This window comes from Gossypium raimondii, chromosome 8, assembly GCF_025698545.1.
Source record: "Gossypium raimondii isolate GPD5lz chromosome 8, ASM2569854v1, whole genome shotgun sequence".
Taxonomy (NCBI): Eukaryota; Viridiplantae; Streptophyta; class Magnoliopsida; order Malvales; family Malvaceae; genus Gossypium; species Gossypium raimondii.
The window spans coordinates 55,568,719-55,595,947 of NC_068572.1; the positions used below are offsets into that span (position 1 = coordinate 55,568,719).

Here is a 27,229-nt window from a genome sequence, read left to right on the forward strand (position 1 = left end):
TGTATTCTCCGATTGAAAAAAACAACACCGTTCTCGGTGTGGCAAACCTCACTATCATAGTAAATAACAGCACTAATACGTTCACTCATCTTTAATTTCTAACCCTCTTAGCTTCTCTAAATTGTTTTTGCTGTAACTTATGCAATCTGAGAACATTTTTTGCCTCATTTATAGCCTCAGCCCAACATTCTACTGTAACAAAAACGCGTCCACATAGGAGCGATTTCAGAAATTCTTCTGATAAAGCATCCTGCTTGAAGCGTTTCTATACTATTTGCTCAGAAACGTCAACTTGAAATTACTTTTCAAGACCTACTGTAGCAAAAGCGCGTCCATGTGGGAGTGATTTCAGAAATTCTTCTGATAAAGCATCTTGCTTGAAGCGTTTTTATACTATTTGCTCAGAAACGTCAACTCAAAATTATTTTTTCAGGACCTACTGTAGCAAAAGCGCGTCCACGTAGGAGCGATTTCCTTAATAAATTTTTAATTTAATTACTCACGTAACCCTAAACCCTAATTTAATTGATTTTTTTCTTAAAAACCCATAAACACGAGACCTAATCCAATTTTGAAAAAAAATATAATTAATTTAATTAAGAAACCCTAATCCCTTATTTGTTTAATTTTTCTCCAAAACTCTAGAAATCCTAAAAATACTAAAAACCCTAACCCTAAAAACCCAAAACCTAACGTAGGGAGAAACGGGCAAAACGCGTCCCAAAGGGAGCGCTTACGTGGCAACAAAACGCGCCCTTGAAGGAGCAATTTCCGTCCACGTAAGCAAAGCGCGCCCTCAGGAACGCGATTTTACGCCACGCCCCGACATCGCTGGCGTGAGCGCTTTCGAGAAAAGGGTCATTCCGGAAAATAATAAAATACCGAACCCATTTCGGTAAATTTAAAAAAAAGAAGACTTTTAATGGTGTTTTGTCCTGTAAATATACTATTTAACAATTCAAGTGAATAATTTAATTATTATACCATTTAAGAATAACAAATAAATTAATTGTAAAATAATGTTGGTTTTTTTCCTTTCAAAAAATAGGGTTAATATATTAATTTTTTTTTAATTTCATCTATTTTTATTGATAAAAGTTTATTCTTATATGTCAATATGAGATACATATAGCATGTCATATGTTATTATATGAATATTTCATCAATGACGCTAATTTTTAACAATGTAGATAATTTTTAATAAAATAATTAATTTATTTTTAATCTAACGTACAAAAATTATTTTACATATTTTTTAATAAAAGAAGCAAAATGCGATAAGATACCTATTATAATTACCTCCATAATATTTTTTCCGTTCTATAGGTGGAATACATTTTAGCCACGCATAGATTTATTTAAAGAAAAGAAGAATCTCGAGTAGAGGAAAAAACGTTGTCGTTTTAATTGGTATTGTTTTTCTACTCAAAATCAGAGCGTTTATATTCCGATTTCCGTGTCTCAGTATTATCAGAAAATTTTCCACCAGTAATACAATCAGCCTCTGTGAATTTTTGTAGATCCTTCAAATCGAACGTCGAAAGTAAGAGCAGGCGATCCATTAGAGAAAGGTAAATTTCTTTTTTCTCGTCAAATTCGGTCTAAAATCCAAGTCAATTGCGTAGCTTTTAAGTGATCTTTTTGATTTTGTAGTTCAAAAAACTTAATTAATGGCGAACAGAGTTCAAATCCCCACTAGCAACTCAGCTCTTATTGCAATGATTGCCGACGAGGTGAGTATTACTTTTGAAGCTGCTTAAATCAGTGCACAGATCTCGCTCTTTTTGCCGTTTTTTATGTAGATCATTGCATTTTCTCCTATAAATTTGCCGGCAATTCTTCTGGATTAACTCTGTACTGCCTGAATTTTTATTTCAAGAGATTTTTTTTTTTTTTTTAAGAAAGAGCAAGTTACATCAACTGAAGCAGCTATCGTGTGATTTGGTACAAAATACTTTTTTAAGTTTGACGCATGTTGCTTGGACTTAGTAGTAACGTGATAGCGATCTGTAAACTCAGCTTAGTCTGTTTGTTGTTTTTGACGAGGGTGAAAAGTAAATACTATTCAGATTTATCTCTATGATGAATTTATCATACGTTCATAACACTATACAGTTAGTGGTGAGCTTTGTATTTTCTGAATGATTCTGCTATGTTATAAAGTTCACTAATTGCTATACAGATTTAGCTTCGCTAGCTGATCCTTAAACTCAGCTTTGTCTGCTTGTCGTTTTTGATGAGGGTGAAAAGTAGATACCATTCAGATTTAGCTCAATGATGAATTGCCATTAGTTCATAGCAGCATAAACTTCATGGTGAGCTTTGCATTTTCTGAATGATTCTGGTATGTTATTGAAAAGTTCACTCATTGACATACAGATTTAACTGTGCTAGCTGATCCTTAAGCTCAGTTTAATCTGCTTGTTTCGGGTGCCAGTGAAAGTAAATATCATTCAGATTTAGCTTTATGAAAAATTATCATAAGTTCATAACATCATAAATTTATTGGTGAGTTTTTCATTTTCTGAATGATTCTAATATGTTATAGAAAAGATCACTCATTGCCATACTGTTTTAAGAATTCCCCCAAAACATCTATATCCAGTCATTCGCCATGTTTCCTCATTTTGTTAATAGAACGTAGTAAGAATAAGAGTATGTGTATGGTATGTTTTGATGAATATATGTTCTACTAATGTTGTTAACATAATGATAAATGTCATTATATGTAATTCACAATGCATTTGATTTGACCTGTCTGACTTATAATTTGTTGGGCTAGGACACGGTGGTTGGTTTTCTAATGGCTGGTGTGGGTAATGTTGACTTGCGAAGAAAGACAAATTATCTTATTGTAGATTCAAGTAAGCTCTTTAACTTTCTATGTTTTATTACTATTAATTGAAATTTTAAGTATGGTCTTCATCAAACTCTCGTCAACATTTTATAGTTGCAAACTTGCCATTGATAGTTTATTCACTTATTGAATTCAAAGGTTGAGCAGTTATTTACTTTCTCTTAATCACCTTAGGGTATATGAATTGGCCAAATTATGTTCAGCTTGACCGTGGTTTATCTGCTGTCTAGATAAAGAGTGGAATATCACAATCTAGATATTGAATAAGGAAACATGCTGTTTAGGATTGTTAAACTAAATGTATGCCTTTGATACAGTTTTCTTTTTCAAATCAAAGTAACTGCATGGTTTGTTGCATATTTGTTAACACATGCAATCGTAGTTGAATTATGTTCTCGGAACTATGATTTCAAGTCATTTTTTCTTTTGGACTTTTAGGTGCCTTGGTTATTAAATTTTTGTTTGGGTGGGAACCACGTGTTTGTGCCTTTTTGTGTTGAAACAAGTATTAATAAGACTAGTAAAAAATAAACAATTCATAGAGAAGTACGAACATGCCTTTCAAGTTTTAAATATTACATTATTTGCATTGTATGTCTGTTGACTAGGAAAATTAAGTAATTAAGCCATTTATCAGGAAATGTCCTTTCATTTGGTAGCAAGAGAGGGGAGGGAAATAGAAAAGGAAGGACAATGCATAGTTGTCTGACTTATTGGGATCAGAATAAATATCAGATTTCTACATCTTTTAGCTCTTTCTTTTTTAGGTTTTTCTATAAACAAATCATCGCGTATGGTTATTTTCATAATCAAATTAAATATTTCCAGATTTTTTATCATTTACTCACTCAATGCTTTTGTTTCTGCCTGTTAGAAACCACTGTTAAACAAATTGAAGATACATTTAAGGAGTTCACTACAAGGGAGGATATTGCTGTCGTTCTGATTAGCCAATATGTAAGTTTTTTCCTGCAGATATTGCCATAAATCATCAATTCTATTCTGCACTTTTTATGCGAATATCTATATGTTTGTTAAGCTGTATCGTGCACAGAATTTGTAATGTGTAGCTGGAGATCTATGAAATGCTAACAAGCACAGATCATGTAAATTCTCTTGCTTCCATCTCATTATTAAGTCACACTTACACCGCTCCATAGAATTGACTGTTGGTCAATTATCTGTGACATGTTAACCTATATTGCCTTAAAGCTCAGAGACACATATACTGGATTCAGTAATGAAGTGCAGTGTTTAAGTGACTATCTGTGCTAACTTCTTGTTACATGAATCATGCTATCAATAACAATAATAGGGACTGCTACATTAGTAATACTGATGATGAGATCTGATCAAATAAAAGATCTGCAATTTGATAAAATGCCTCTGTAAAATTTGGTTAGTACCTAAACTTCTTCATGACCAGCTAGTGTTCTACTTCTTGTCTTGCTTGCTCGTACTGTCTTACTGATAATTTCATCTTATTCTGATATTGGCTATCCTAGCCTACTACCTAGTTAGATTAACCAAATGACACTGCCTTCTGAATCTTTTACATTCATAGTTTTATCTATAATGATAACCGGTCCAGACACAAGTACAGAATTTCTATTTGAATTGCATTGGAAACCAAGTTCGTATTTGCTAAATTAAGCTGTGGCCCTCTACCTTTTTAATCGCAGGTTGCAAATATGATAAGGTTTCTGGTGGATAGCTACAACAAGCCTGTTCCAGCGATCTTGGAGATTCCATCTAAGGATCATCCATATGATCCGGCACATGATTCAGTTCTTTCACGGGTTAAATACCTCTTTTCTGCAGAATCAGTGGCATCTGGGAGGCGTTAAATGCCAATAGACACTTAGTCTCATTGTGTTTCTATTTCCTTCATGATTCGTTTTTTATGGCTGACTAAAATTATTCTTTTCCAGACAATTGGTAGTGGTTCTCGTCTCAAATTCCATGAACTACAGTATGCAACTTTTAGTTGGAGATATGCTTTAATGGCTTTTTTTTTAATTGAATAAGATGTTTGACTAGAGTTCGGAGGATTCATCAGTCATCATCCAACGGATGCCTCCTTGTTAACATTAAGGTAACGATGGTTCTATTGAATGGAACTCTTTTTTCCGGCCGGGTTTGCTTGAAATCGTGCTGATTAGAGAAAGATAAGCCGGAATCTATGGTGTAGGGTGCCTATTAAATTGTTGTAGCTCGTTTTATGGTACTAGAAAAATAAGTTCCAATAGTGTTAAATAGCCTTATAATCTTGTACCTAGAACTATTAATCGGTCAGGCTTGGTTGGTTTTAGATCATATCAATTTGAGTCCGGGTAATTTATAAGATAAATTTTTTGGGTTTTGAGTCATTTTGGGTATAGATTTCAGTTCGTGTCATTCTACTTTGCCATTGCCATGGAAAGTTTTTCAGGTCATTTTAAATTTGAATCATTTCAAGATATTTTAAGGTTATTGAGTCAAAATGGATTCTATAAAATCCAGAATTTTGAGTTTGGATTATGTTGGACTATGGATAATCAACAAGTCTGGCTGAAAAATTTTGGTTTGCACAAATTTATAAAATGCCAAAGTTCTCCAACGGGATACAATTAAGATTCCTGGTTGTTTTTTCATTAATTTATATTCTTAACAATTTTTTCTTTGGTGAAACTAGCTGCTAAGTCAATCTATGATCAGTTCACATTAGTTGTTTCATGTTGATTGAGTCTTAGCTCATTTAGCAAGGGATTCAAGTGCGCTGAAATGTAATTAGAGAAGAATTATGGATAGTTTTAAGTATTGTAGCAACAAAAGAAAAAGTTATATGTTAAATCAAATTGTGACAAAGTTAATAATCATTATTTAAAAAATGGCATAACTTTTTTCATTTGCAGTTCAAATTTTAAACAGTAAATATTAAATCTTGTTCAAACTTAATCTTTGATTCATTTCATAATAGAAGGATTAATTTAATCTTGTCCTTATAATAGAGTAATTTACTAAATACTTTCACCATTTTTCTTTGGGTATACTACATCCAAAATCATTGAACTATTGATAGTTTATGTTTTACTCATTCAATTTTAAAAATTTACAAAATAATCATTAAATTATTTGCAATTTTTCATTTAAGTCATCAAGCTATTTAAATCGTAGTTTTATAGTCTTCTCTGTTCTCACATTTGACACCAATCGAAAGGGTAAACTTCCCCTCCTCTTTTACAGTCTAGTTTTTTCATGAAACAACTTTGAACATCACGAATTTACAAAGTAAAATCCGAATTGTTTTCTTCTCTGACACCGACCATCAGATCGTCTTAGATCTGACATATGTTCTACTTGTCGATAGGTATTGTTCCATTGTTACGGTCATCGAATTGTCACTTGAAGGTCACCATTTGGACTTTAAAAAATATCTTAACAGCCTAGTAACTTAAATGAAAACATTTGAATAGTATAGTGACTATTTTGTAACTTTTTGAAGTTGAGTGGCTAAAATGTAAACATACTAATAATTTATGACCTCTGGTGTAGTTCACCCTTTTTATCTTCAAAGCCCATCATAGGCCCATTTTGTTTAGGGGATCATTAAGCCCATCATTAACCAAACAACCGGTTTTTGATTTTTGTTTACGAAGTCTTTCCCCGGCGTATGCTCATCTCTCTCTTTCCCTTTCTTTTTCCAAAAGAACTCCAAAAATTAGGGTTTCGAAACCCTAACTTTACCATAGCTTCCCAATCCTATTTCTTCGTCATCCCTTTGGTTTTTAATAGAAATTAAATTTGATAATCTCCTTACTGTGTTTGATTTCCTTCAACAATGGCGGAACACTTAGCCTCCATCTTCGGTACCGAGAAGGACCGTGTTAATTGTCCCTTTTATTTCAAGATTGGAGCTTGCCGGCACGGTGACCGGTGCTCACGTCTCCATAATCGGCCAACGATCTCCCCAACCATCCTTCTTTCCAACATGTATCAGCGGCCAGATATGATCACTCCCGGAGTAGATCCCCAAGGACAGCCCATAGATCCTCGCAAGATCCAGGAACATTTCGAGGATTTCTACGAGGATATCTACGAGGAACTAAGCAAGTTCGGTGAGATCGAGAGTCTCAACGTTTGTGATAACCTCGCCGATCACATGATTGGAAACGTATATGCTCAGTTCAGGGAGGAAGATCAAGCGGCAGCCGCTCTCCAGGCACTTCAAGGAAGGTTTTACTCCGGTCGACCCATCATTGCCGATTTTTCCCCGGTTACCGATTTCCGTGAAGCCACGTGTCGGCAATACGAGGAGAATAACTGTAACCGTGGTGGTTATTGCAATTTCATGCACGTCAAAGTAATTGGGAGAGACCTTAGAAGGAAACTGTTCGGAAGTTACCGGAAATACAGAGGGCATCGGAGTAGGAGCAGAAGCGGAAGCCCTCGCCCCCGCCGTGATAGGGATCGCGACCGTCACCGTGACCGTGATGATAATCGCGATCGGAATGGTCGAAGACCTGATAGGACTGACCGTGACGTCGGTGGTCGGAGAAAACATGGAAGTCCTAAACGAAGCCATAGTCGAAGCCGAAGCCCTCCACCTGCTAGGGAAGGGAGTGAAGAACGTAGAGCCAGGATTGAACAATGGAATCGAGAAAGGGAAGAGAAGCCATAAGAGCAAGCTCTTTAGACCACGGTTTGATCTATAATTTTCATTTCTCTTCCCTTTTTGGTTATAATTATTTCTTTTTCTAATTTCAGAAATGTTTTTGTTATGTTTCTGCAACTTTGGGTAAAACTTAAATATTCATTTCGAGCTATGCGTGACAACAATTTAGCTGTTACAATGTCTTTTTAAAGGGAGTATCTGTATCTCTGTTGAATAGTTTCCTTTTATTTTTGTCCATTGTTAAAGAGATTCAAGCTACTTTAATATCAGTTCTTGCTTTTAATTTGCTTACTCAAATACTCTGTTTCAGTCAGATTCTTATGCTCTACTTTATCTCTTCAACCTCTGGATGGATTTTAGGTTCAGGTCATATTGAGAGTTCATGCTCCTTAAAGTTCTTCTCTCAGGTTAAATTCTACTATTAATCATCCTTGTACTTTGTAAATGTTATACATTTGTCTCTATTATTTTATCCAAATAGTATCTAGTCCATACTTTTCCAATTTGGTCCTTCTAAAGCAAATGATAGATCAGATAATAAAATCATCACATATCAAAACTTAATGAATTTTGAAGTTATTGTTTGGTGAGACTAAAATTTTGAAATTCAAAAAGTATAGGGATTAAAATATCTAATTAAAAGTAGAATTTAACTAATTTTTGAAGCCTACTAAGCAGAATTCTATTAATTTTGAATTTTGAAATTTTATCATATTTTATATGTAAATTGGATTTAATTTTTTCTCCAATTTGAATAATATACTCTCTTTTTTTCAAATTTTAACAATTTAGTTGTGATTCAAAAATGATTATTACATTCCTTAACTAAAATAATCTAACTTTTTTAGAATTAAATGAAAATAACTATTATTTTAGAGAAAATAATTAGTTGATATGTTAGTGCTACATATGAGATAGTATATTTATAGAATTAAATGAAAATAACTATTTTTTGAGAGAACAATTAGTTGATATGAAATAATATATTTATTAAAATAATTAAAATGCATTTAATGTCTGTTATTTAGTAATGATTAAAACTTTAAATTTAAAAAAAAAAGTAGAAAAATTATGTGCACAATTTACGTTGAGTTTAGAAGTTTGGTTGAATAAGTTTTTGATGACATTAAAGATCGATTTTCCGAGTTCAAACGAGAGAAAATAATTCAGAAATTTATTGTATCCCCCACAAGACAGAGCACCCAATGAATTTAACTTTAAAAAAATATCTAAAAACCAAATTCGATCACAAAATTGTACTTTCAAACCAAAGATTTTAACATTATTTCAAAGAAATTCCAATTTCGATGGAAAAAAGTATCCAGTCTGATTTAGTACCCATTAAAACTTTCAAGGAAGTACAGATTTCAAGGATTTGGTAAAAGTTTCTAACGCCTTCAATCCTTCCTCAGGAGACTTAGCTTCACCCAGCACCTTCACAATCGCACTCCCGACGATCACACCGTCAGCTCCCCATCTGGCAACCTGTCCGTCGCAATATATACTCATTCATTCAATGAGCAAACTACATTGAGCCCAAAAACAAAAATTGGTAAATACAAAGGAAGACAGACCTGCTTCACATGCTCGGGTTTCGATATGCCAAAGCCAACCACAATAGGCTTGGTTGTTACCTGCCGTACCGAAGTTAAAACCATCACAATGCAAGTAAAAAGGGTACTTGAATTATCAAAATCTATAATTGTAAAATAAGGAAAGAAATAGAATCTATTAAAGGTTTGTTGATTTGTCGCCTAAACCTGAAAGATTTTTGTAATGACTTTGATAAATGCACCAAGCATAAGCTCGCCTTAGTTACCGATCAAGGACTATCCAAGAATGTTTAAAACATATAATGCTAACTAATGATATAGTGATTCTTATTTGTCAATGCAAACCTCTTTAATTTCAGTTAAAAGAGTCTGAACCCGATCGCTAACAGATGCACGGGCACCGGTAACTCCGACTGAGCTCACCTGCATTAAAGACAAAAGTAATCAAGGAAAACAATACGGGAAAGAAAAACAGGGGTCAACTTTGGAAGAGGATCTTACGAGGTACACAAATCCTTCCGCTGCTTCAACAATCGCTTTCATTCGGTCTGTCGGCGTAGTTGGTGTTGTAAGCATTACCTTAACCACACGAGCAGATAAGTCGTACTAGATTGACTATAAGCATTTATTACAGAAACGAAAAACAGGAAAAAGCATTGCTATGATTTAGACTATATCTAATTGGATCGTAATGCTGCCTTCAAATATTACGAACAGGCATTTATTAGTAGTAGTAAAGGTAGATAAGATATTCTTATACCGGAACATACCAGTTCAATCTTATTTTTGAGAGCTTCTCTTCTCAAAAGTTCGGTCTCTTCTAGAGGGACATCTGGAACCACCAGTCCTGCAAATATTTATGGAATTATCGAGGTAAGCACGTCGGGATTCTTGAAGGGAACAAGAATAAAAAACAACCTAATCTCCGCTACGAAAAATCGTATTAGGCCTATGTTTCGGATTATATAAACGAATCATTAGATAGATACAAAGCCAGCATGAGCAACAACATATTCAAAATTCCGGGTTTTCTTAATAAAAGCCTAAAAATTTAAAACGAAAACGTAGTCAACTACCTCTATGGGATTGAATAATTCATTGTGACCCGTAGGAAAGAATAGAAGTTTAACTACCCCTATAGGATGCTATCTACAAAGAAACGACGTGGAAACCAAGAATAGTTGAACAGTGAAGAAATTCCTTAAAAAAATAGGTTAAATGCGGCTATTAGTCCCTGTACTTTATAAAAGTTGTGGATTTGGTCCCTATACATTCACAAGTTTATTTTCACATTTAACAGACGGATTCTACAGGGTTTGGCTCCACTCTTGCTTTTTCATCCTTTAGTATCCAATGCATGTTTAATCAACATTCACAAGTTTATTTTCCCATTTAATAGATGGGTCCTACACATTCAAATGGTGATGATCATTGCATTGGATATTAATGGATGAAAAAGTAATGTAGTGAATCTTAACCCTACTTTAATTTGGTCATTTTTAATCCTTGTACTATTCAAATTTTAAAATTTCAGTCTTCACCAAACAATAACTACTAAACTCATTCATTAGGTTCTGCTATTTCCAAAATCTAATACGGCAAGCATGTTATCATATGTGAAATACTATGTTAGCTGTTATTTCTACATATTACTCAATAAAAATTTAGTTAATGGATTAATGACTATCATTTGCGTCAAGACTGAAATTTAAATATTTGAAAAGTATAAGGACTTAGAATGATCCAATTGGAAAATATGGCCAAATCTGCAACTATACGAATGGTATAGGACTAGTAATTGAATTTAACCAAATGGATTTAACTGTTACTATTTGGGTCAGGACTAAAATTTTAAAATTCGAAAAATACAGTGATTAAAATTGACTGATCTGAAAAGTAAAAAGACTAAAATTGATCAAATTAAAGTACAACGACTAAATCCAGAGATTTCACAAAGTACAGGGACTAATAGCAGAATTTAACCAAAAAATTTAAGAAAAACATAATGTGTTCATTACCTTGTATGCCTACGTCCCTTATAGTGGACATAAATTTCTCAACCCCACGCTTTAGAATTGGGTTGTAATATGCAAATAAAGCAATCGGGCAAGATAACTGTGGAGCCACCTGCACAACTTAAAAATAAATAATTAGAATATAACCCTCAACTTAAATTATATATACATATATATAACAATATTTCTATACGCTTCCACTATTTCCATTAGTTGATACAATGGCACTGAGTACTATTCATACCTCCTTCAACATCGAAAGAATTGCATTCAAGTTGGTTCCTCTTGCCAAAGAACGCGTAGCCGCAGCCTAAACAGAAGAAACATGACTAAGAGATTTGAAAAATTAAATAAAACGCATAGACAAACAACTAAACGGTTAACAAACCTGGATTACGGGACCGTCAGCCAGCGGATCAGAATATGGTACACCGAGTTCAATTATGTCCGAGCCACATGAATCAAGCACCTTAAGAGCCTCTGCTGTTGTTGAAAGGTCGGGATCACCAGCTGTGATGTAGGGGATGAATGCAACCTTCGGACATAGAATGCTTATAAGTCATATTTTATGTTTTTAGAAAGTTCTATAACAAACCATAGAATATTATTAAGAATTTTCTTCAACAAGTTCCGTCCTTTTTTGAGTAGTTTATAAACCGGCAATCAATAGCCAAGGCATTTTATACTTCGAAGTTGCAAGTATAGAATTCATGTCACCAAACATAGACATTATTCAAACTTATAGAAACAAAACAATGCGTAGAATTTGGTTCAGCTTTAAAAACTTTCATCCTCTCTTGATAGGTTTTCTTTTTCTAGAATATTCAAAATAACTAAGATTTTCTTTCATTAAGCACAAAATTTATATTCATCAAACAGCCACATCTTCTATCTAGAATCTCAAAAACCTATCTGTTATACCTACAACTCGCAAGCCTACAGCCCCGTAAGTCAATACCTTTGACTAAGGACACCTTGTGAGCTAGGATGCCAGCGAGCACAATCCAATGAGACTATATGCCAGGCATGGATAGGATATTTGCCATTCACACATTACAAATATCCATTCCCTGGACATGACAGCCCATACCAACGGCAAGGCATCAGTAGGTGGGCCAAATTCCAGTGAGTCCAGAACCAATAAATGGACATGGCACCTTGAAAACTATCAAATACAACCCCTTAAAGGCTTATTGGCACCAGGAAAAAGGGCCAAGGCATTCTTTCTTCTAGCACTCTCAACTCTCTCCTCTCCAATCCTTTCCTAACATCCACATTCCGATCATCTCAACCTTCTTACGGCTCTCCACTCACCGAAAGAACTGTCACAAACCACCACAACCTTCTCCTGGCGTCAACACTATATAATAAGGCAATGAAAGCCAACTAAACTCTGGCTACCATACTGATAAAACCCATGAAAAGAATCAATTCAACAATGCCTGTGATCTTAACAAGACAAAAGGTTCCTCTAATGCAGCTTAAATTAAACTCAAAACACAGAAAGATCCCAAACAAAAACAGACCAACAGAACATGAAGTTTGAATATATATATATATATATATATATATATATATATAATAAGACCATAAATCAATTTCTGCTACTCAACTTATAGGACCAAAGAAATGCTTACTTTGACTTGCTGCAACTCAAATTAAACTCAAAACCCAGAAATATCACAAACAAAAACAAACCATTTTAACAGAAAAAAGAAAAGAAATAAATTGCTCATCAATTAAAAAGGGGAAAATGCTTACTTTGCCTTGATTTTTCAGTTTAGAGAAGGTTTCAGAAATGCCAAGAGTTTGAGAAGTAGCAACAGCAGCCATTGGAGTGAATCTCTTAGTTGAAACTAAGGGTTTGAATGAAGGAAAGCGAGATGGAGAATGGGTATTGTGGTTCTTTAACAGGAACAATCCCGCTGCTGTAGATTTCAAAGAAATACCCATTTCTGTGTTCTTTTTCGATAAGAGATTAAAAGGGTTTCTTTCTTTCCTTTTGCTCTCTGTATTAAAAATAGGCTCTAATTTTTATGAAAATTTTATTCAGATTTAGGTCATTGTATTTGTCCCATTATAATTAAAAAAATTTCTAAAAAATTTTCTCCAACCAAATAAAGGAAAATCTATAGTTGCCTAATTATGAATTTGGGTTGGTGCAATTTTAAAAGATTTATTAGAAAAATATTACAATTTGTATAACTAGGTAAATGTTTTTTTTCCAAAATTTTACTGAGAAAATTGTTTATGAACTTTTGTCAAATTTTAAAAGTATATAAATAAAGAGGACATTTTGTCAAATTTTCAAGGTTCTAAAAATTCACAAGGTGTGTCTTGAATGATTTCACAAATTGGTTTAGAGTTTGATAAATGTATTATAATTTGTAGTAAAATAATTTAAAATTTTAATTATATAAATAAAGGTGATACTTGTCGCGCTCTCAATTCGCTTGTGGAGTTTAAAAAAGTCCACTGGCCAGTATAAAATATTTACACATTAAAGTAAGAATTAGTATTTGGTAAATTTGAAGTATAATCTTTAACTTCACAAGTTGAGTTAAAATTTTGTCACGTGTCTTATTTCTTATATGTATATATATATAATATTTTAATATACCTATTGACTACTTATCATCTGCTAACCCCGTGAAATCTAAAAACATCAATAGCAAAAAGCCAAATACTTTCCTAAAATAAATCTAGACAAACCTACACATGATGAAAGAAAAGTTATGAATTAAAAAAAATAAGTTTTCATTAATGATACAATCAAAATACAAATATAAATCTTGAACTAGTAGAATTGAATTATTATAGCACAATTGGGTACAAAGATGTTCAAACAAGTAGAATCAAATTATTACATCACAAATAGATTAAGAACCGGAAAATTCCAAACAAAACCGACTAACCCATACTAAAACCCACACATGAACTCATTATACTTTGTGTATATTGGAATTTTTTTTACTTTTATTTTCAATAATTAATTCCTCTATTTTAAATTTAAAATTCTCGGTCCAATTATTAATCCCATTAAAATAATTTTATTGAATTTGTTAGTGCAACATATTAAAGTAATTAAAAGAATATTCGCTAATGTTTATATAATAAAAAATTGATGTTGTGATAAATCTAAATTTAATAGAGAAATTGTAAAGGTAATAATAATTAAACCTACATTCTTAAATCGAAAAGTAGAGAAAAAAAATTCGGTAGAAATTGACAGCTCTTAAGCGATGACATTATTATTCAAAACATTACATCAATGCAGACTTAATAATATCATCTAATAACACCCCTTGTACAAAGTCATGAGATGCATCAAACTATTGTAAATTTGCAGGTCTCGCGTTCGCATACTTAGCCATGCAATCAGCTGCAACATTTTGGGTTTTCGAAACATGACGAACTCATACTTTCTAGCTACGCCCTAACCATTGATGTATTAATCATAACTCCGCCAACTTGCTGTTACCCGCACCACTGACCAACAAGGACTCAAACAGAAGTGCATTATCACACTTTAGTTCTATTTGTCGAAAGCCTTTTTTTCATGCTACACATAATCCTTTCAACACAGATCTAGTCTCAGCCTTGAAAATTAAATTTCTTGAAAGAAAAACAGAAGATTGAATTTTAAATGCACAAAAATACATAAACCTAGATCATAGTTTAACTTTTTTTTTAAATATAATAACAACTTTTATAATACAAATTTATTAGTAAAAATTCAGCATTTCATTCATTCATTTCATAAAATTGATTAAAACTTTCTTGAACTCGAAATTATATTGTTATTATATCAAATACTCGAGTGAATTTTTTTATGTTATTGTAAAAAGAAAGAGAAATTTTTTTATAATGATTCTAATGTAATTCCATTATTTCAATTCATTTTATTTTTATTAATGGGTTACTTTTTATTAATTTATTGCCTATAAATTATTCAAACTATTTTTAATATAAAATTTTTAACTATCTATTTTCAAGTTAACAATTTTATTAGAAAATTTTAACAATGTTATTTAACAGTATTAATGTAACAGCCCGTTTTCAGTGAAACTGGAACAGTAGTTTCGGGATCACAAATCTGAGTCCGGAAGAAGATTTATTTTAAAATTATTTTATCGTCTACCGTATGATAGGAATATCGTATAAAAATTTCATTAAAAAATTTTTACCGATTACATGTTTAATTGATAAAAGGACCAAATTGCATAAAATGCAAAAGTTGAGTTCTAGTAGCTATATTTATCAAATAGCTATGGAATTCAAAATTTGAGGTCCTTATATGGCAAATAGACCATTTAGAAGAGTTAGTAGATAAGGATGATTAGTCATCAATGGAAATTTAAGAAAAGAAAAGGATGAAATTGGAAAGTAAAAATAATTAAAGATGATAAGTATTAAAATAAGACAAAATATCATATATTATAATCTTTCCAAAATAAAAATACATGGAAACCCTAGTTTGAAGCTTGAAGATAGACAGGCTTATTTTGGCTCAATTAGGTGAGTATTCAAGTCTCGTTTTTAATGATTTTTATGTTTTCGAAATCGTAATAGCTTAATTTAGCTATCTCGGGGATTAATTTGTAAAGTTATCAAAGTACTAGGGCTTTGTCATGGATGAGTATGCATGAATTATGAAGTTTTATAGTAGAAAATGAAAATTTGTTGATAGATAAACAACTTTTGTAAAGAGAATTTTTATGAAATTATGATTTAGGGACTAAATTGAAAAGATGTAAAATTCATGAAAAAATTCTGAATTTTGTGAAGTACATGGGCTGCTATTGTTACATATAAAAATCGGCTAGGCAAGGAATAAGGATTAAATTGCATGAATTTCATTTTCCGAGCCTAGGAACGAAATTGGAATTAATTAAAAGTATACGGGCAAAATGGTATTTTTGCCTAAAATGGGAATTAGATTAAGTTGAATATGAATTGTATTAAATTGATGTTAAATTTATTCGTATAGATCCAGATAGACCAAATACAAAGTTAGAACGAGGAAAAGAAAAAGTATCGAATTAGTAGATTACAAATCCACGAACATTTGTCGAGGTAAGTTCATGTAACTAAATTGTATGTTTATATTTTTGAATTGAATGTTGTGTATGTGAATTGTGTAAATTGCCATGTATGAAAATTAATCACATATCGAACAATGTTTGACAACAATGCTCGTTTGAATTTCCCGTTGCATGACTCACATTAGCTTCCCGTAATATGGCTCGAAAGAGCTTCCCGTTTACATGTTTGCATGAGCATTCATGTATATGAATTGACGGATTACAGTTTTGTACACCTTGTGTGTACTACCCGTGCATCCATCGATATTTTTAATAATTCAACAGGCAAAATTCTGACATGAGAAAATATGAGTTCAAAATGAATTATTACCCGTATATACCTGAAATACATGAAAGTGACGATATTTGACAAATTGAAATGTGGGATGAAAGATATATGTGTATGAAATTTGCTTGATGACTATGTACATTTATGAATATGAATTGTTACATGAATTTCATGACTAACACACTTGATGAGGATATGTGATAAGGCTTTTGGTCAACTTGCTTAAGTATGCCTTGTATGTTTACTTTAATTGTAATTAAATGGTAGTTAATTTTCCGTTATACGAACTTACTAAGCATTATATGCTTACTCTGTTTTATTTCCCTATTTTATAGTAATCTTGGAAGCTCGTTAAGGTTGGAAGCTGGTCGAAAACGCATCACACTATCCATCGACTCAATTCGGTATATATAGTAACTTTATTTTGGTTATAATGGCATGTATAAGCAAAGTTTGGCCAATGATGGCATATAAATGTTTGGTTGAAAATAGTCATTGGTATGGCTAATGTTTGGTACATTTTAATGTATATATATATATATATATATATATATATGTGGTTTCATCAAATCAATGTGTGAGTATGGGTGAATGAATGAAAGTGAAAAGAGGATTATATATGCATATATGTTATATGGTCAATTAAGTAAGATTGAATACTTGAACATATGGGATGTGTTAACATGTATTGAACTTGAGTTTAGCTTGAATTTAAGGTTTTATTGTGATTTGTGATTGTGCAAATTATTGTATTTAGGTGAAAGACAAGTTTGGGTGAGAAATATGGCTTGAAAATGACATTATTTTGTCCACACGGGCAGAGACACAGACGTGTGTCTCAGTCATGTGCGACACAGGGCCTAGCACATGGGATTGTGTTTTGGTCGTGTGTCCCCTGCATCTTAAAAAATTTCAAAACAAAATGCTCAAAATTGTTCACACGGCCTAGCACACGGGCGTGTGGATTGGCCGCGTGACCTAAGTCAGAGAGTTACACAGGTAAGGACACGGGCTAGAACACGCCCGTGTGCCCTATTTCGAATGTCCACACGGCCTGACCACACAGGCATGTGTCCCATATACCTTGGAAAAATTTTGACATTTTGCGAAAAATTCTCTGAATACCTGGTTTAGTCCCGACTTGATTCTAATACGTATTTTGGGCCTCAATGGCTCATATAAGGGACAATGTGATTAAATATGATTGATTTCTGATGTGAATGTTGAACGATATGAAATGTCTATAATTGATCTGTAAATTCTGATAATACTCCGTAACCCTGTTCCGACGACGGAAAATGGTTAGGGGTATTACAATTAATTTCTCGTTTGATAAATTAAAAAAATTAAATGTTAAAAATAAAAAAATTAATTATCAAATTTAAATTATAAAATATGTTTGATACACTACTTAAAAAAACTATATAATTAGTTTGATTGATAAATATAAATTTTAAACTATGGAATTTTTTATCTTATATTATCTTTGATTTTAAAAATACATGAGCTTAGTAATACTTGACTCAAATAGTTTACGAACCTTATCAAACTTTTCATGTTTTTATATTATTAAATTGCATTATTACCTTAACATATATTATTAACCCTAAAATTAATTATCGAACCAAGTTTAAATACAAAAATTAATAAACATGCTTAATCAAGCTCAAACTCGAGCTCCAAATTTTGAATTGAATTCAAGCTTAACAATATTCGAGCTCGCCTGATTACGCCCTTTAGCCCAAACACATTTTACACACTTTTAATGCATTGGCTTTCTTATTTATTAGGTAAACAAAAAACACAAATACATAATGTGATAGGCAAATTGCAATATACAAAATACATGTTGATTTTGGTACAATACATAATGTTATATATGGACATTGGTTTTATATAATTTTATACAAAAAATTTTAAATTTGATTTAATTTTTATAAACTATTAATACAATTTTCTATATAACATTATTTATTTAGAGTTTACATGTTACATACACAAATAATTATATTTATCAAATGTAAAATAAATTTGGCATAATGATTTATTTGGCGCTCCAACTTTACAGAAAAATTCATTTTAGCCCTCTATTTGATTTTTCGCATTTTTAGCCCTTAAATTTACATTTTTTGTCAAATCACCTCAAAATAGATGAAAAAAATAATTTTTTTTAACTTTGTTGATGTGGCATACATGTGGATTGCCACATGGACGACTAAGCATTTAATTAATTAAAAAAAAGAATACAAAAAAATATTTTTAAAAAATCATTAAAAAGTACAAAATTAGAAAAAATATTTTAATATTTTTAAAATTAATTAAATCTTGGCAAAAATGTAAGTTCAATGGTAAAAAGACGAAAAATTAAATGGAATTCTAAAATGACTTTTTTATAAAGTTAGAGAACAAAAATGTCATTATGCTAATAAATCAACATATTTATTTATTTAAATGTACACAAATGAAAAAAAGTTCCATGTGCATATTTGAATCACAATCAAAATTCCATGGACGTAAATGTATCAAATTAGAGTTCATGTATCAAATTACACATTAGATTAAAATTTATGAGTAATTTTGAGATTTACCCCAATTATTCATTCATCTATCACTCATAGTTTTTGCTGCCTTTATTTGAAAACTGGTCCCTAAAATATAACCTAATTCTCAAATTAATCCTTAAAGTTAAAAAAATTATTCTAAAATCGTGGACAGCAAAAACTTCTCATGTTTCATGTTTCTATAGGTTGGTCTTATTTTTCAAACTAATTTAAGATAAAAAAGGATAAATTATTTACCACATTTGACAAAAGATATATATATTTATATATTATTTTATAAATATAGTTCTTATTTTTGTTTGGAAATTACAAAAGAGGGTGCAAGTTGCCCGATTTGAGCATGGTAATAAGGAAGACAATATTTTTGAATAAATTTATTCATCAATCATTTTCATATTGTAACTAATTTATTATATGTATTAGACGTGATTTTTACGCAAGTTATATGATAATAACATTTACTATTCACCATTACATTTTAAAATTATGTAGGTATAGTCATTTTTGTCAATGTAAAAGGATGTGGGTTCGAGTGCGCCAAAGTTGAAGAAAAGTTATTATATAAAAAATTTTCTTAAAATTATGAGGTTTTTTTACTAACTAAATTCAAATTATAAAATTTAGTTGATATATTATTATTTAAAATTATGTATGGAATATAATTATAATATTGAATGAATCTTAAATTCAAAACTTAACAAATCGTATTCTTTCATTTATTTTTAAATATTTTATGTTATTTTAGGGGTGAGCATTTGATCTAGTTGAGTCGAATCGAGTCAAAAAAATTTGAGTCGAGTCGAGTTAACGAATCCTATTATTTATAGTTAATGCTGCGTTTACATGGATTGATTATTTAACTATATAAACAATATAATGATTTTGTTTTTAACTTAATAAGTAAATATTTATTAAAACAGTTTAGTTTTGCATTTTAACTTAATGGTTATGACTTTTTAACATTAGAAAAGCTAAACACTTATTAAAACAACGTAGTTTTGCCTTTTCTTTTTCTAATAACTCGAATTGTGTAATTTGTATTCGAGTTAAACCGAAAAATTTATTTTTTTTCGAGTTGGTCCGAATAACTCGAATAACTTGAACTATTTAATTCAAAATTTAAAATTTTTATCGAGTTTTTCGAATAAAATCGAATTTTGCTCACTCCTAATTTTAAATAAATTTAAATTTAAATATGAAATATTTTAATAATTGATATTTAACTTTTAATTTGAATGCTGATGTTGAGAAAGAAAAAAACTAATGAACAATAAAATGAAGAGTAGATAATAAATAAGTGTAAAATATTTGAAGGATAAAATTTCAACACTTTTTAATTAATTTTTAATCTAAAATTATTAAAATATTAAATAATTTTCATCTAGTTTAATTTTTCGCTAATCAAACAGGTCTAACTTAAATTTTATATTTATCATTTCTATTAAATACAATATTTTAAGAAAATCTAATCGTTAGTAGTAAATAGATAAATTTCAAAATTATAGATCAATTTTGATTTCATGTGCAATTTGATATATGAATGTTGATTCGTGTAATTATATACATGAAACTTATATGAAAAAAGTACATACGCCACCAGTTTAACAACAATAAAACCAATTTAGGCCTATTATAAAAGTTAAAAACACGAATAATCTCAAATTAGTATAGTTTCCACTCATGCTTCACGTTGGGTTAATTATTTATTTTGACCAAATTATGGTATAAAAACTTTAAGGTTACAATTTGCTCAATGTTTTGGTACTATTCGTATATTTAGAATTTAATCTCCATACTTTGATTTTCAGTAATTTAGTCTCTCTATTTTTCGCATTTAAAATTTAGACCCATTTGATAACACCGTTAATTTTTTTTTGTTGGGTGTGACATTTAAATAAAATAAAATAAATTTGATATCCTCGTAATAAAAAATAACATTTATAACAAATATGAATCTAATAAAAATTTGAACGGTGCTAATAATTCTTAAAATTTCACATAATCATTTTATTTAGAATAGAATATTCAAACTAATTAATGACATTATAAAATTGATATATTAAATTATGTCAAAATTAAAGTATATAGATTAAATCTTAAATTTGAACAAAATATTCTTACAATTAGAAAAATAGAGAAATTAAAATTAAAATTTACACATAATATTCTTATGTTAAAAAAAAAAAAGAAAGGAAAAAAATGGACAGGTGTCCATTGTGGAAGGCCTTACGCCTTCCTTTAACCTTAATTTCAACATAGAAAAAGGACTAAAACCATAATTAGACCGAAAAGGTTTTCCACACAATTTTGATCGAGCTCCAACCCCTTTTTATTACATAAAAGGCTACATTTTTTTTACAAGGATAACAAAAAAATCCCTTTGAAAAAAAAATTCCCTCTTTTCCTTTCTGTTACTTTCACAGAGCTGAAAGTAAAGAACAGAAAAGAAACCCCAAACCTCAAAATTTTCTCTTTCTCACGTTGATAGAAGGATTTAAGCTAGAACGGCAAAGATATGAAATAATATCGTGTTTTTTGTCTATAAATATTTTGTTGGGTTTTCAATTCTTTTTTCGCCATTTCTTTTGCAAGTTGATGATCTTTGGTGGCTTTAACTCGGTACTTGGACTCACTTCCGCTACTACTTCTTCGGGTTTCACATGGCTAATAACCCCAACGAGGCTTCCGCTGATGATTTCCTCGAGCAAATCCTCGGATTCCCTAACTTCGCGCCTTCTGAGACGGGTTTGGCGGGACCCGACGGTGGACTGACAGGAACAACTGCTGGTGCCGGAACGCCAATGTTTCTACAGCTCAGCTCTGGTGATGGAGCCAGTCATCTCGGCGGAATCGGCGGCGGTGGAGGCGGCGCGTTTCCCGGACAGGTTTTTCCGTTGGGGTTGAGCTTAGACCAAGGGAAAAGCGGCGGGTTCTTGAAGCCGGAGGAAGGTTCTGGTGGTAGCAGCAGGCGGTTTCGCGATGAAGTCGTTGATGGCAGGGCTTCCTCAGTTAAAAACGTAAGAAAAAAAACCCCAGTAATTTGTCAACATTTTTGCCTTTGTGTTTCTTTGATTCCATAAAAAGGGTAAATTGTTTTGTTTATTTCACTTTTAAGGGCCATTAAAATGACTGACAGTTTGATTCTTTTTGTTTATAATTGTACTAAACTTATGCTTTAGCAGTTGGGTCTTTTGTTGACGGTTCGTTTTACCTAAAGAAACTGGTTTTTAATAGGTTTTCATTAACATCATACAAGAGTCACTTATTTGTTGAAGCTGTCAAATTTCACAACAGTGTCTCATTATGTTTGAAGTAACATGGAGGCCCTGAATCTAATTCGTTAGATTGTATTTTACCCTTTTACTTAAAAAAAATAAGCAAATTAGTCCATGTATAATAAATCAAAGACTAAATTAGTCCGTTCAATTACTTTTTTTTATCCATTTCTACATATAAAAACTGGCGTAGTTGACAAAATAACTAAATAGTTACATATGGCGTGTCACGTGTATCTCGTGACAACGTACACTGAATCAGTTTTTGATAGTAGAAATGGATAAAAATTTTTGTAGGAGGACCGGTCTGCTTTTTGATCTAAAATACATGTACTAATTTGTTATTTTTTAGTAGAAGGGGTAAAATGTAATTTGACTCTTAGTACAAGGGTCTCCATAGTACTTTTACTGATTTTTTGCTATCATATAGAGTTTATTCGTTTTTGTAATTTGGTTACTTGTAATGTCAATTCAATCTAGACTTATACATTACTTTCAGGTTTTCCATGGTTCACCAATGCCGGCTACCGTTGCTCCATCACCGCATCCACCAACAATGCGTCCAAGGGTGCGGGCTAGACGAGGACAGGCCACGGATCCGCATAGCATTGCTGAACGGGTAAAAAGCTTAAATGATTATTAATAAAACGATCGCAGCAAACACGAGACTGATAAAACATATCAAAGGGAAAGGCATGATTAAGTTAGTTTTATAGCTGGAAAATTTTTAACAAGCTAGAAACCGGATAGGTTGAGTTGATGCTTTTCTTTTAAGTAGTGATAAATTCGATGATATAAGGTGTTTTTTATATCGATAATTTTGTTAATCGGTTGATGTGCACTGAGAAAGTTCGTTCCACCAAGAAACAGATTAATCATAAGATGTAGCTCGGACATATAGAAATATAGATTGCCGCTTTACGTTGTGAAATTGCAAAGCCAACCTGCTCGACATGTGGTTGCAATTTCACTAATTGTAGCTGAACCTTTTCTATTTTCTCGCTTGGTACAGTTGCGGAGGGAAAGAATTGCCGAAAGAATCCGAGCATTACAGGAACTTGTTCCTAGTGTTAACAAGGTCAGTTCTTTTCTTTTTTTCCTTTTGTAATCATTCCGAAGATGTACTCATGAAGTGATTGTGCGAGTTTTGTATAACCTTGCAATATGGCTTTATGACCAACCTTGTGATGTGGAAGCTTTAAAACTGTCATAACTTTATTGTTGATCGAGGGATTCTCCGCTTCCTTGGGCTCATTTCCGAGCTAACTTTATTGTTTGTTAGTCAAATTATGTTATTGCTATAGCCTATAGGGATCTCTTTGAGACATGGGTGACTACGATAGATTTGTGCATCTGGGGTGTTAAACGATGAGAAAGTTTAACCATGTATAATATATCTTTGTGACATGTCTCTTTATGCAGACTGATAGAGCGGTCATGCTCGATGAAATTGTAGATTATGTCAAGTTCCTGAGGCTCCAAGTTAAGGTATCGTTAGCTTGGGTTTTTTTCCCTTTGGGATTTGTTTATGATGTCATATGAACGTGTCTTGTTGTTTTAGAAGTTTTCCTCTGTCAATACACTCGGTGGTGATTGTTGGTTGATTATTTAACAGGTTTTGAGTATGAGTAGGTTAGGCGGGGCGGGGGCAGTGGCACCGCTTGTTACAGACATCCCATTATCATCGGTCGAGGTAATAAGCATGCAGCCATTCATATATATACATATCCCACATTTCCTTTCACAACATACTTTTATCGAGCTTCCCTCTATTACATACACACACCAGGATGAAAGCGGCGACGGTGGAAGGAACCAACCGGCATGGGAGAAATGGTCAAACGACGGCACCGAGCGACAAGTAGCCAAGCTCATGGAAGAAAACGTAGGAGCTGCCATGCAATTCCTTCAATCAAAAGCTCTTTGCATTATGCCAATCTCACTAGCCACCGCCATCTACCACTCGCAACCACTGGATACCTCTTCTATCGTCAAGCCCGAAACAGATCCCCCACCATAACTCTAACAAACAAAAAATAAGGGTATGCATCCCACACGGTCCATCCTATATGTCCAACACTATGAGGGAAAAAAAAGGTAAAAAAGATCTCTTTAGTCCCTCTTAATTTCAAATTTGAGTAAATTGATCCCTCTAAAAAAAATTAAAACAATTTAATTCATGTCAATTTTGAAGATGAGCAATTAAGGACGATTAGTTAGAGTACATCATTTTAATTGGTATAATAACAGATTTACTTCTTGATGTTTATAAATTTTGTTAATTTAATATTCAAATAAATAAATATTATAGGCAAAATTTATTAAATTAAGATAAAATTGATAAATTAAATGAATTATGAGAGCTAGAGTTGTTATATACCCATTAAATTTATGTAAAACTGACGAATTGATTGATTTAGTTGCTCATTTTTAAAGTTGACTAAATTAAAAAGAATTAATGAATTATTATTTAAAGAAAAAAATGTCCGCAGATGCCATGGCACTTGCTTTTTAAACTTTTCAAACATAGTTTAATGTCTGCCTAAAAAAAATACAGGAAGGGGGGGCCTTCATGTCCGGATTTGTCAATGGTGATCTCTTTTGTATTCAATGGTGGGGGTAGGGGATAATGATGGAAGAAGAGGGGCACTCTCATAGTGGGGGCTTTAATTTTTTTTTGTTAGTGGGATTGTCAGACCTGCAAATATATATATATATATATATATATGTAATAATATTGTAAGAAGGTATTTTGGGAGAGGAATTGCAGTAAAAGGTAGAAGAATGGGGGTGATGTCTGTCCATTAAAAAAATGGTTGTTGCTTTAAAGTCCAACTGATACTTTGTGATAATGGACTTTGTTCCTATAAAGTAATTTGACTTCACCTTTTTTCTTCTTTCAACTTGTTAATTGATTGTTATTATAATGGATGTTCAATCATTGGTCTGAGCCACCCACTGGGGTGGAGACATGAATGGTGGGTTGAGTTGGTAATTTTATGCTTTATTGACGAAATTTTTTTATTTAAATCGTATTTTGGCTTTCTTTATTTTTACTGTTTATATTAATCAAAAACCTTTTTTTTATTCTACAATTCAATTTTTTTCTCGGAAAACAGTTATGAATTTTGTCTTTTAACATTGATGATGGGTACTGATCAACTATATTGGTAATCGAATCTAGTTAGATTTTGAAAAGAAAAAAACTTTTGAATAGTTCGATGATCATTTTGTAATTTTTTGAAGTTTAGTAATCAAAATGTGAATGTAATAGTTTAGTGACCTTTGGCCAAGGTAATGAAATAAATCAAGTTTTTTAGAATTGAATCGATGGCCGAATTGGTCAAACTATCAGTTCGACATGTTTAATTAAATGAATCATTAAAAATTCAAAAAAAAAAGAGATCGATTCAGTCAATTTTTTAGTTCAATTCAACCTCTCTATGTCAATTCGCAAATTAATCAATTTAATACCTTTTTTCGAATTAATATCTTAATTGATTTTTACTTTAACTGGTTTGATTGATCAGTCTGATTCAAACAACTAGGATAAATCTAATCCTAGATCAATGATATCTTATCTTATTCCAAAATTACAGTACTTGAATTGATCGGGTTTAATTTTTCATATCAACCAAATCAAACAATAATGATTAAAATTCACTTAAATTAATGGTAAAAATTCTGAAATCCTATTATCCCCTTCCCATCCCAAATGAAGAAACAATATGATACGTACAACAATAACCAATTATACACACATTGGACATGCAGTAGCTTTTATTACAATGAAAAAACACCAAAAATTAAAATTTTAAGTTACACTTCTATGGGTTTAGAGGGACAATCCGGACTCCTCATCTTCTTCGAGGGATGAAGTGTATACGAAGTAAAGAGCCCATATCAAGCCGAATACACCAAACAAGATCCACCCAAGAAGGTTGTTGCTCAACCCAAAGGGAAGTCCAGTTCCTTCGGTGGACATTCTCTCATCCACCAGAGCCATAGCCGGTGAGCTTGACATGACTGCTGCAGCTAACAGCGATGCAGCACTCATGCCAACGCTAGAGCTATTCTTTTCCTCCTCCTTCATAGAACACATCACTTTCCCTTTCTTCGCCATTGTTGGCAACCCTGAAAGAAGAACAGAAAAATGACTATTAATAATTATGTTATTAGTCCTTGTACTTTATAAAAAGTTATGGATTTAATCATTGTGCTTTAATTTGATCAATTTCGCTTGTGTATTTTTTGGAATTTTAGACTTAACTCAAACACTAGTAGTTAAATTTAATTACTTGCTCAATATTCTCCAACTGGATCCTTCTATAAATCTTTATATTTTTCTAATTTTGAATTCTTGATACAAATAACGACCAATAATCTATTAATAATTTTTTTAATGAAAAATATGTAAAAATAACAATCTGACAATTTTTTCGTAAAGTACCTGAGTTTTAGCAGAATTTATCCCAAAAACTTACCAATGGCAATTGGGGAGGTGAGCTTGAGTGATGATGGCTTGTATGAAAGAGAAGCTGCAATGGTGATTGATGAGGTAGCTGAAATGGTTGCCATACTTTATTAGTTCTTGAATTGAGGAGAAAGAGAAACCAACTGCTAAAGCTTGAGGTTGCTGATTTTGGCTGCAATGGCAAATGTGTGTATCAACAATGATAAGGTTGCCAATAGATTTTGATGATATCTCTTATCGATATACACCCAATAAGTTTCATCCACGTGGCACAACATCCACCTATAAAATAGATACTGATAAAGGAGTGGGGGCCTCATCACCACAAACACAGAAAAGGGTAAACATAATTTGGCCTGGGCCCCCAAAAAGAAATAATTAAATTTTATTTAACAAAGAAATAAAAATAATAATTAAACTTAAAAATTAGTAAGGACATATCTGTCATTCAGTTTTAGAATTGGGGG

General features: G+C 31.9%; 5 protein-coding genes across 8 annotated transcripts; 3 read left to right on the forward strand and 2 right to left on the reverse strand.

Moving 5' to 3' along the window:
• The first annotated feature begins 1,405 nt into the window (after positions 1-1,405).
• Positions 1,406-5,006, forward strand: LOC105792287 (V-type proton ATPase subunit F). 2 transcript variants are annotated; one of them, XM_012620793.2, is made up of 5 exons: positions 1,406-1,571; positions 1,654-1,733; positions 2,783-2,864; positions 3,732-3,814; positions 4,540-5,006. In XM_012620793.2, the coding sequence occupies exons 2-5, from the start codon at positions 1,671-1,673 to the stop codon at positions 4,702-4,704; spliced, it is 393 nt and encodes a 130-aa protein (XP_012476247.1). In that variant the 5' UTR covers positions 1,406-1,571; positions 1,654-1,670; the 3' UTR covers positions 4,705-5,006. The 2 variants fall into 2 exon arrangements, with proteins under 2 accessions (XP_012476247.1, XP_052476301.1); XM_052620341.1 differs by lacking the exon at positions 1,406-1,571 and adding an exon at positions 2,183-2,315.
• A 1,470-nt stretch (positions 5,007-6,476) lies between these two features.
• Positions 6,477-9,337, forward strand: LOC105792285 (splicing factor U2af small subunit B). The gene is made up of 3 exons (XM_012620791.2): positions 6,477-7,538; positions 7,872-7,918; positions 8,924-9,337. The coding sequence occupies exon 1, from the start codon at positions 6,678-6,680 to the stop codon at positions 7,515-7,517; it is 840 nt and encodes a 279-aa protein (XP_012476245.1). The 5' UTR covers positions 6,477-6,677; the 3' UTR covers positions 7,518-7,538; positions 7,872-7,918; positions 8,924-9,337.
• Positions 8,722-13,138, reverse strand: LOC105792283 (tryptophan synthase alpha chain). Its single transcript, XM_012620787.2, has 9 exons — positions 12,841-13,138; positions 11,468-11,614; positions 11,324-11,389; positions 11,083-11,191; positions 9,835-9,911; positions 9,566-9,643; positions 9,410-9,487; positions 9,086-9,145; positions 8,722-8,996 (listed from the first exon to the last, which is right to left on the reverse strand). The coding sequence occupies exons 1-9, from the start codon at positions 13,030-13,032 to the stop codon at positions 8,862-8,864; spliced, it is 942 nt and encodes a 313-aa protein (XP_012476241.1). The 5' UTR covers positions 13,033-13,138; the 3' UTR covers positions 8,722-8,861.
• An 8,227-nt stretch (positions 13,139-21,365) lies between these two features.
• On the forward strand, positions 21,366-25,286 carry LOC105792284 (transcription factor UNE12). 3 transcript variants are annotated; one of them, XM_012620788.2, is made up of 7 exons: positions 21,369-22,030; positions 22,788-22,907; positions 23,301-23,366; positions 23,711-23,776; positions 23,904-23,981; positions 24,078-24,385; positions 24,846-25,286. In XM_012620788.2, the coding sequence occupies exons 1-6, from the start codon at positions 21,674-21,676 to the stop codon at positions 24,306-24,308; spliced, it is 918 nt and encodes a 305-aa protein (XP_012476242.1). In that variant the 5' UTR covers positions 21,369-21,673; the 3' UTR covers positions 24,309-24,385; positions 24,846-25,286. The 3 variants fall into 3 exon arrangements, with proteins under 3 accessions (XP_052490545.1, XP_052490546.1, XP_012476242.1); XM_052634585.1 differs by having other exon boundaries at positions 21,366-22,030; positions 23,904-24,385; XM_052634586.1 differs by having other exon boundaries at positions 21,366-22,030; positions 23,904-25,286.
• A 652-nt stretch (positions 25,287-25,938) lies between these two features.
• LOC105792286 (photosystem II reaction center W protein, chloroplastic) lies at positions 25,939-26,959 on the reverse strand. The gene is made up of 2 exons (XM_012620792.2): positions 26,773-26,959; positions 25,939-26,422 (listed from the first exon to the last, which is right to left on the reverse strand). The coding sequence occupies exons 1-2, from the start codon at positions 26,864-26,866 to the stop codon at positions 26,124-26,126; spliced, it is 393 nt and encodes a 130-aa protein (XP_012476246.1). The 5' UTR covers positions 26,867-26,959; the 3' UTR covers positions 25,939-26,123.
• Between the last annotated feature and the right edge of the window lie 270 nt (positions 26,960-27,229).

Bases quoted from the DNA above. Each gene is read 5' to 3' on its own strand.
- LOC105792285 (XM_012620791.2), top strand. From the start codon at position 6,678: ATGGCGGAACACTTAGCCTCCATCTTCGGTACCGAGAAGGACCGTGTT.
- LOC105792284 (XM_052634586.1), top strand. From the start codon at position 21,674: ATGGCTAATAACCCCAACGAGGCTTCCGCTGATGATTTCCTCGAGCAA. The intron at 22,908-23,300 runs GTAAAAAGCTTA...CGCTTGGTACAG, and splicing joins CGCATAGCATTGCTGAACGG to TTGCGGAGGGAAAGAATTGC. The intron at 23,777-23,903 runs GTATCGTTAGCT...ATTATTTAACAG, and splicing joins TCCTGAGGCTCCAAGTTAAG to GTTTTGAGTATGAGTAGGTT.
- LOC105792283 (XM_012620787.2), bottom strand. From the start codon at position 13,032: ATGGGTATTTCTTTGAAATCTACAGCAGCGGGATTGTTCCTGTTAAAG. The intron at 11,615-12,840 runs GTAAGCATTTTC...CTATGTCCGAAG, and splicing joins AACTGAAAAATCAAGGCAAA to GTTGCATTCATCCCCTACAT. The intron at 9,146-9,409 runs GTTTGCATTGAC...TCGGTACGGCAG, and splicing joins TTTTAACTGAAATTAAAGAG to GTAACAACCAAGCCTATTGT.
- LOC105792287 (XM_012620793.2), top strand. From the start codon at position 1,671: ATGGCGAACAGAGTTCAAATCCCCACTAGCAACTCAGCTCTTATTGCA. The intron at 1,734-2,782 runs GTGAGTATTACT...TTGTTGGGCTAG, and splicing joins TTGCAATGATTGCCGACGAG to GACACGGTGGTTGGTTTTCT. The intron at 2,865-3,731 runs GTAAGCTCTTTA...TCTGCCTGTTAG, and splicing joins TTATCTTATTGTAGATTCAA to AAACCACTGTTAAACAAATT.
- LOC105792286 (XM_012620792.2), bottom strand. From the start codon at position 26,866: ATGGCAACCATTTCAGCTACCTCATCAATCACCATTGCAGCTTCTCTT. The intron at 26,423-26,772 runs GTAAGTTTTTGG...TTCTTCTTTCAG, and splicing joins CACCTCCCCAATTGCCATTG to GGTTGCCAACAATGGCGAAG.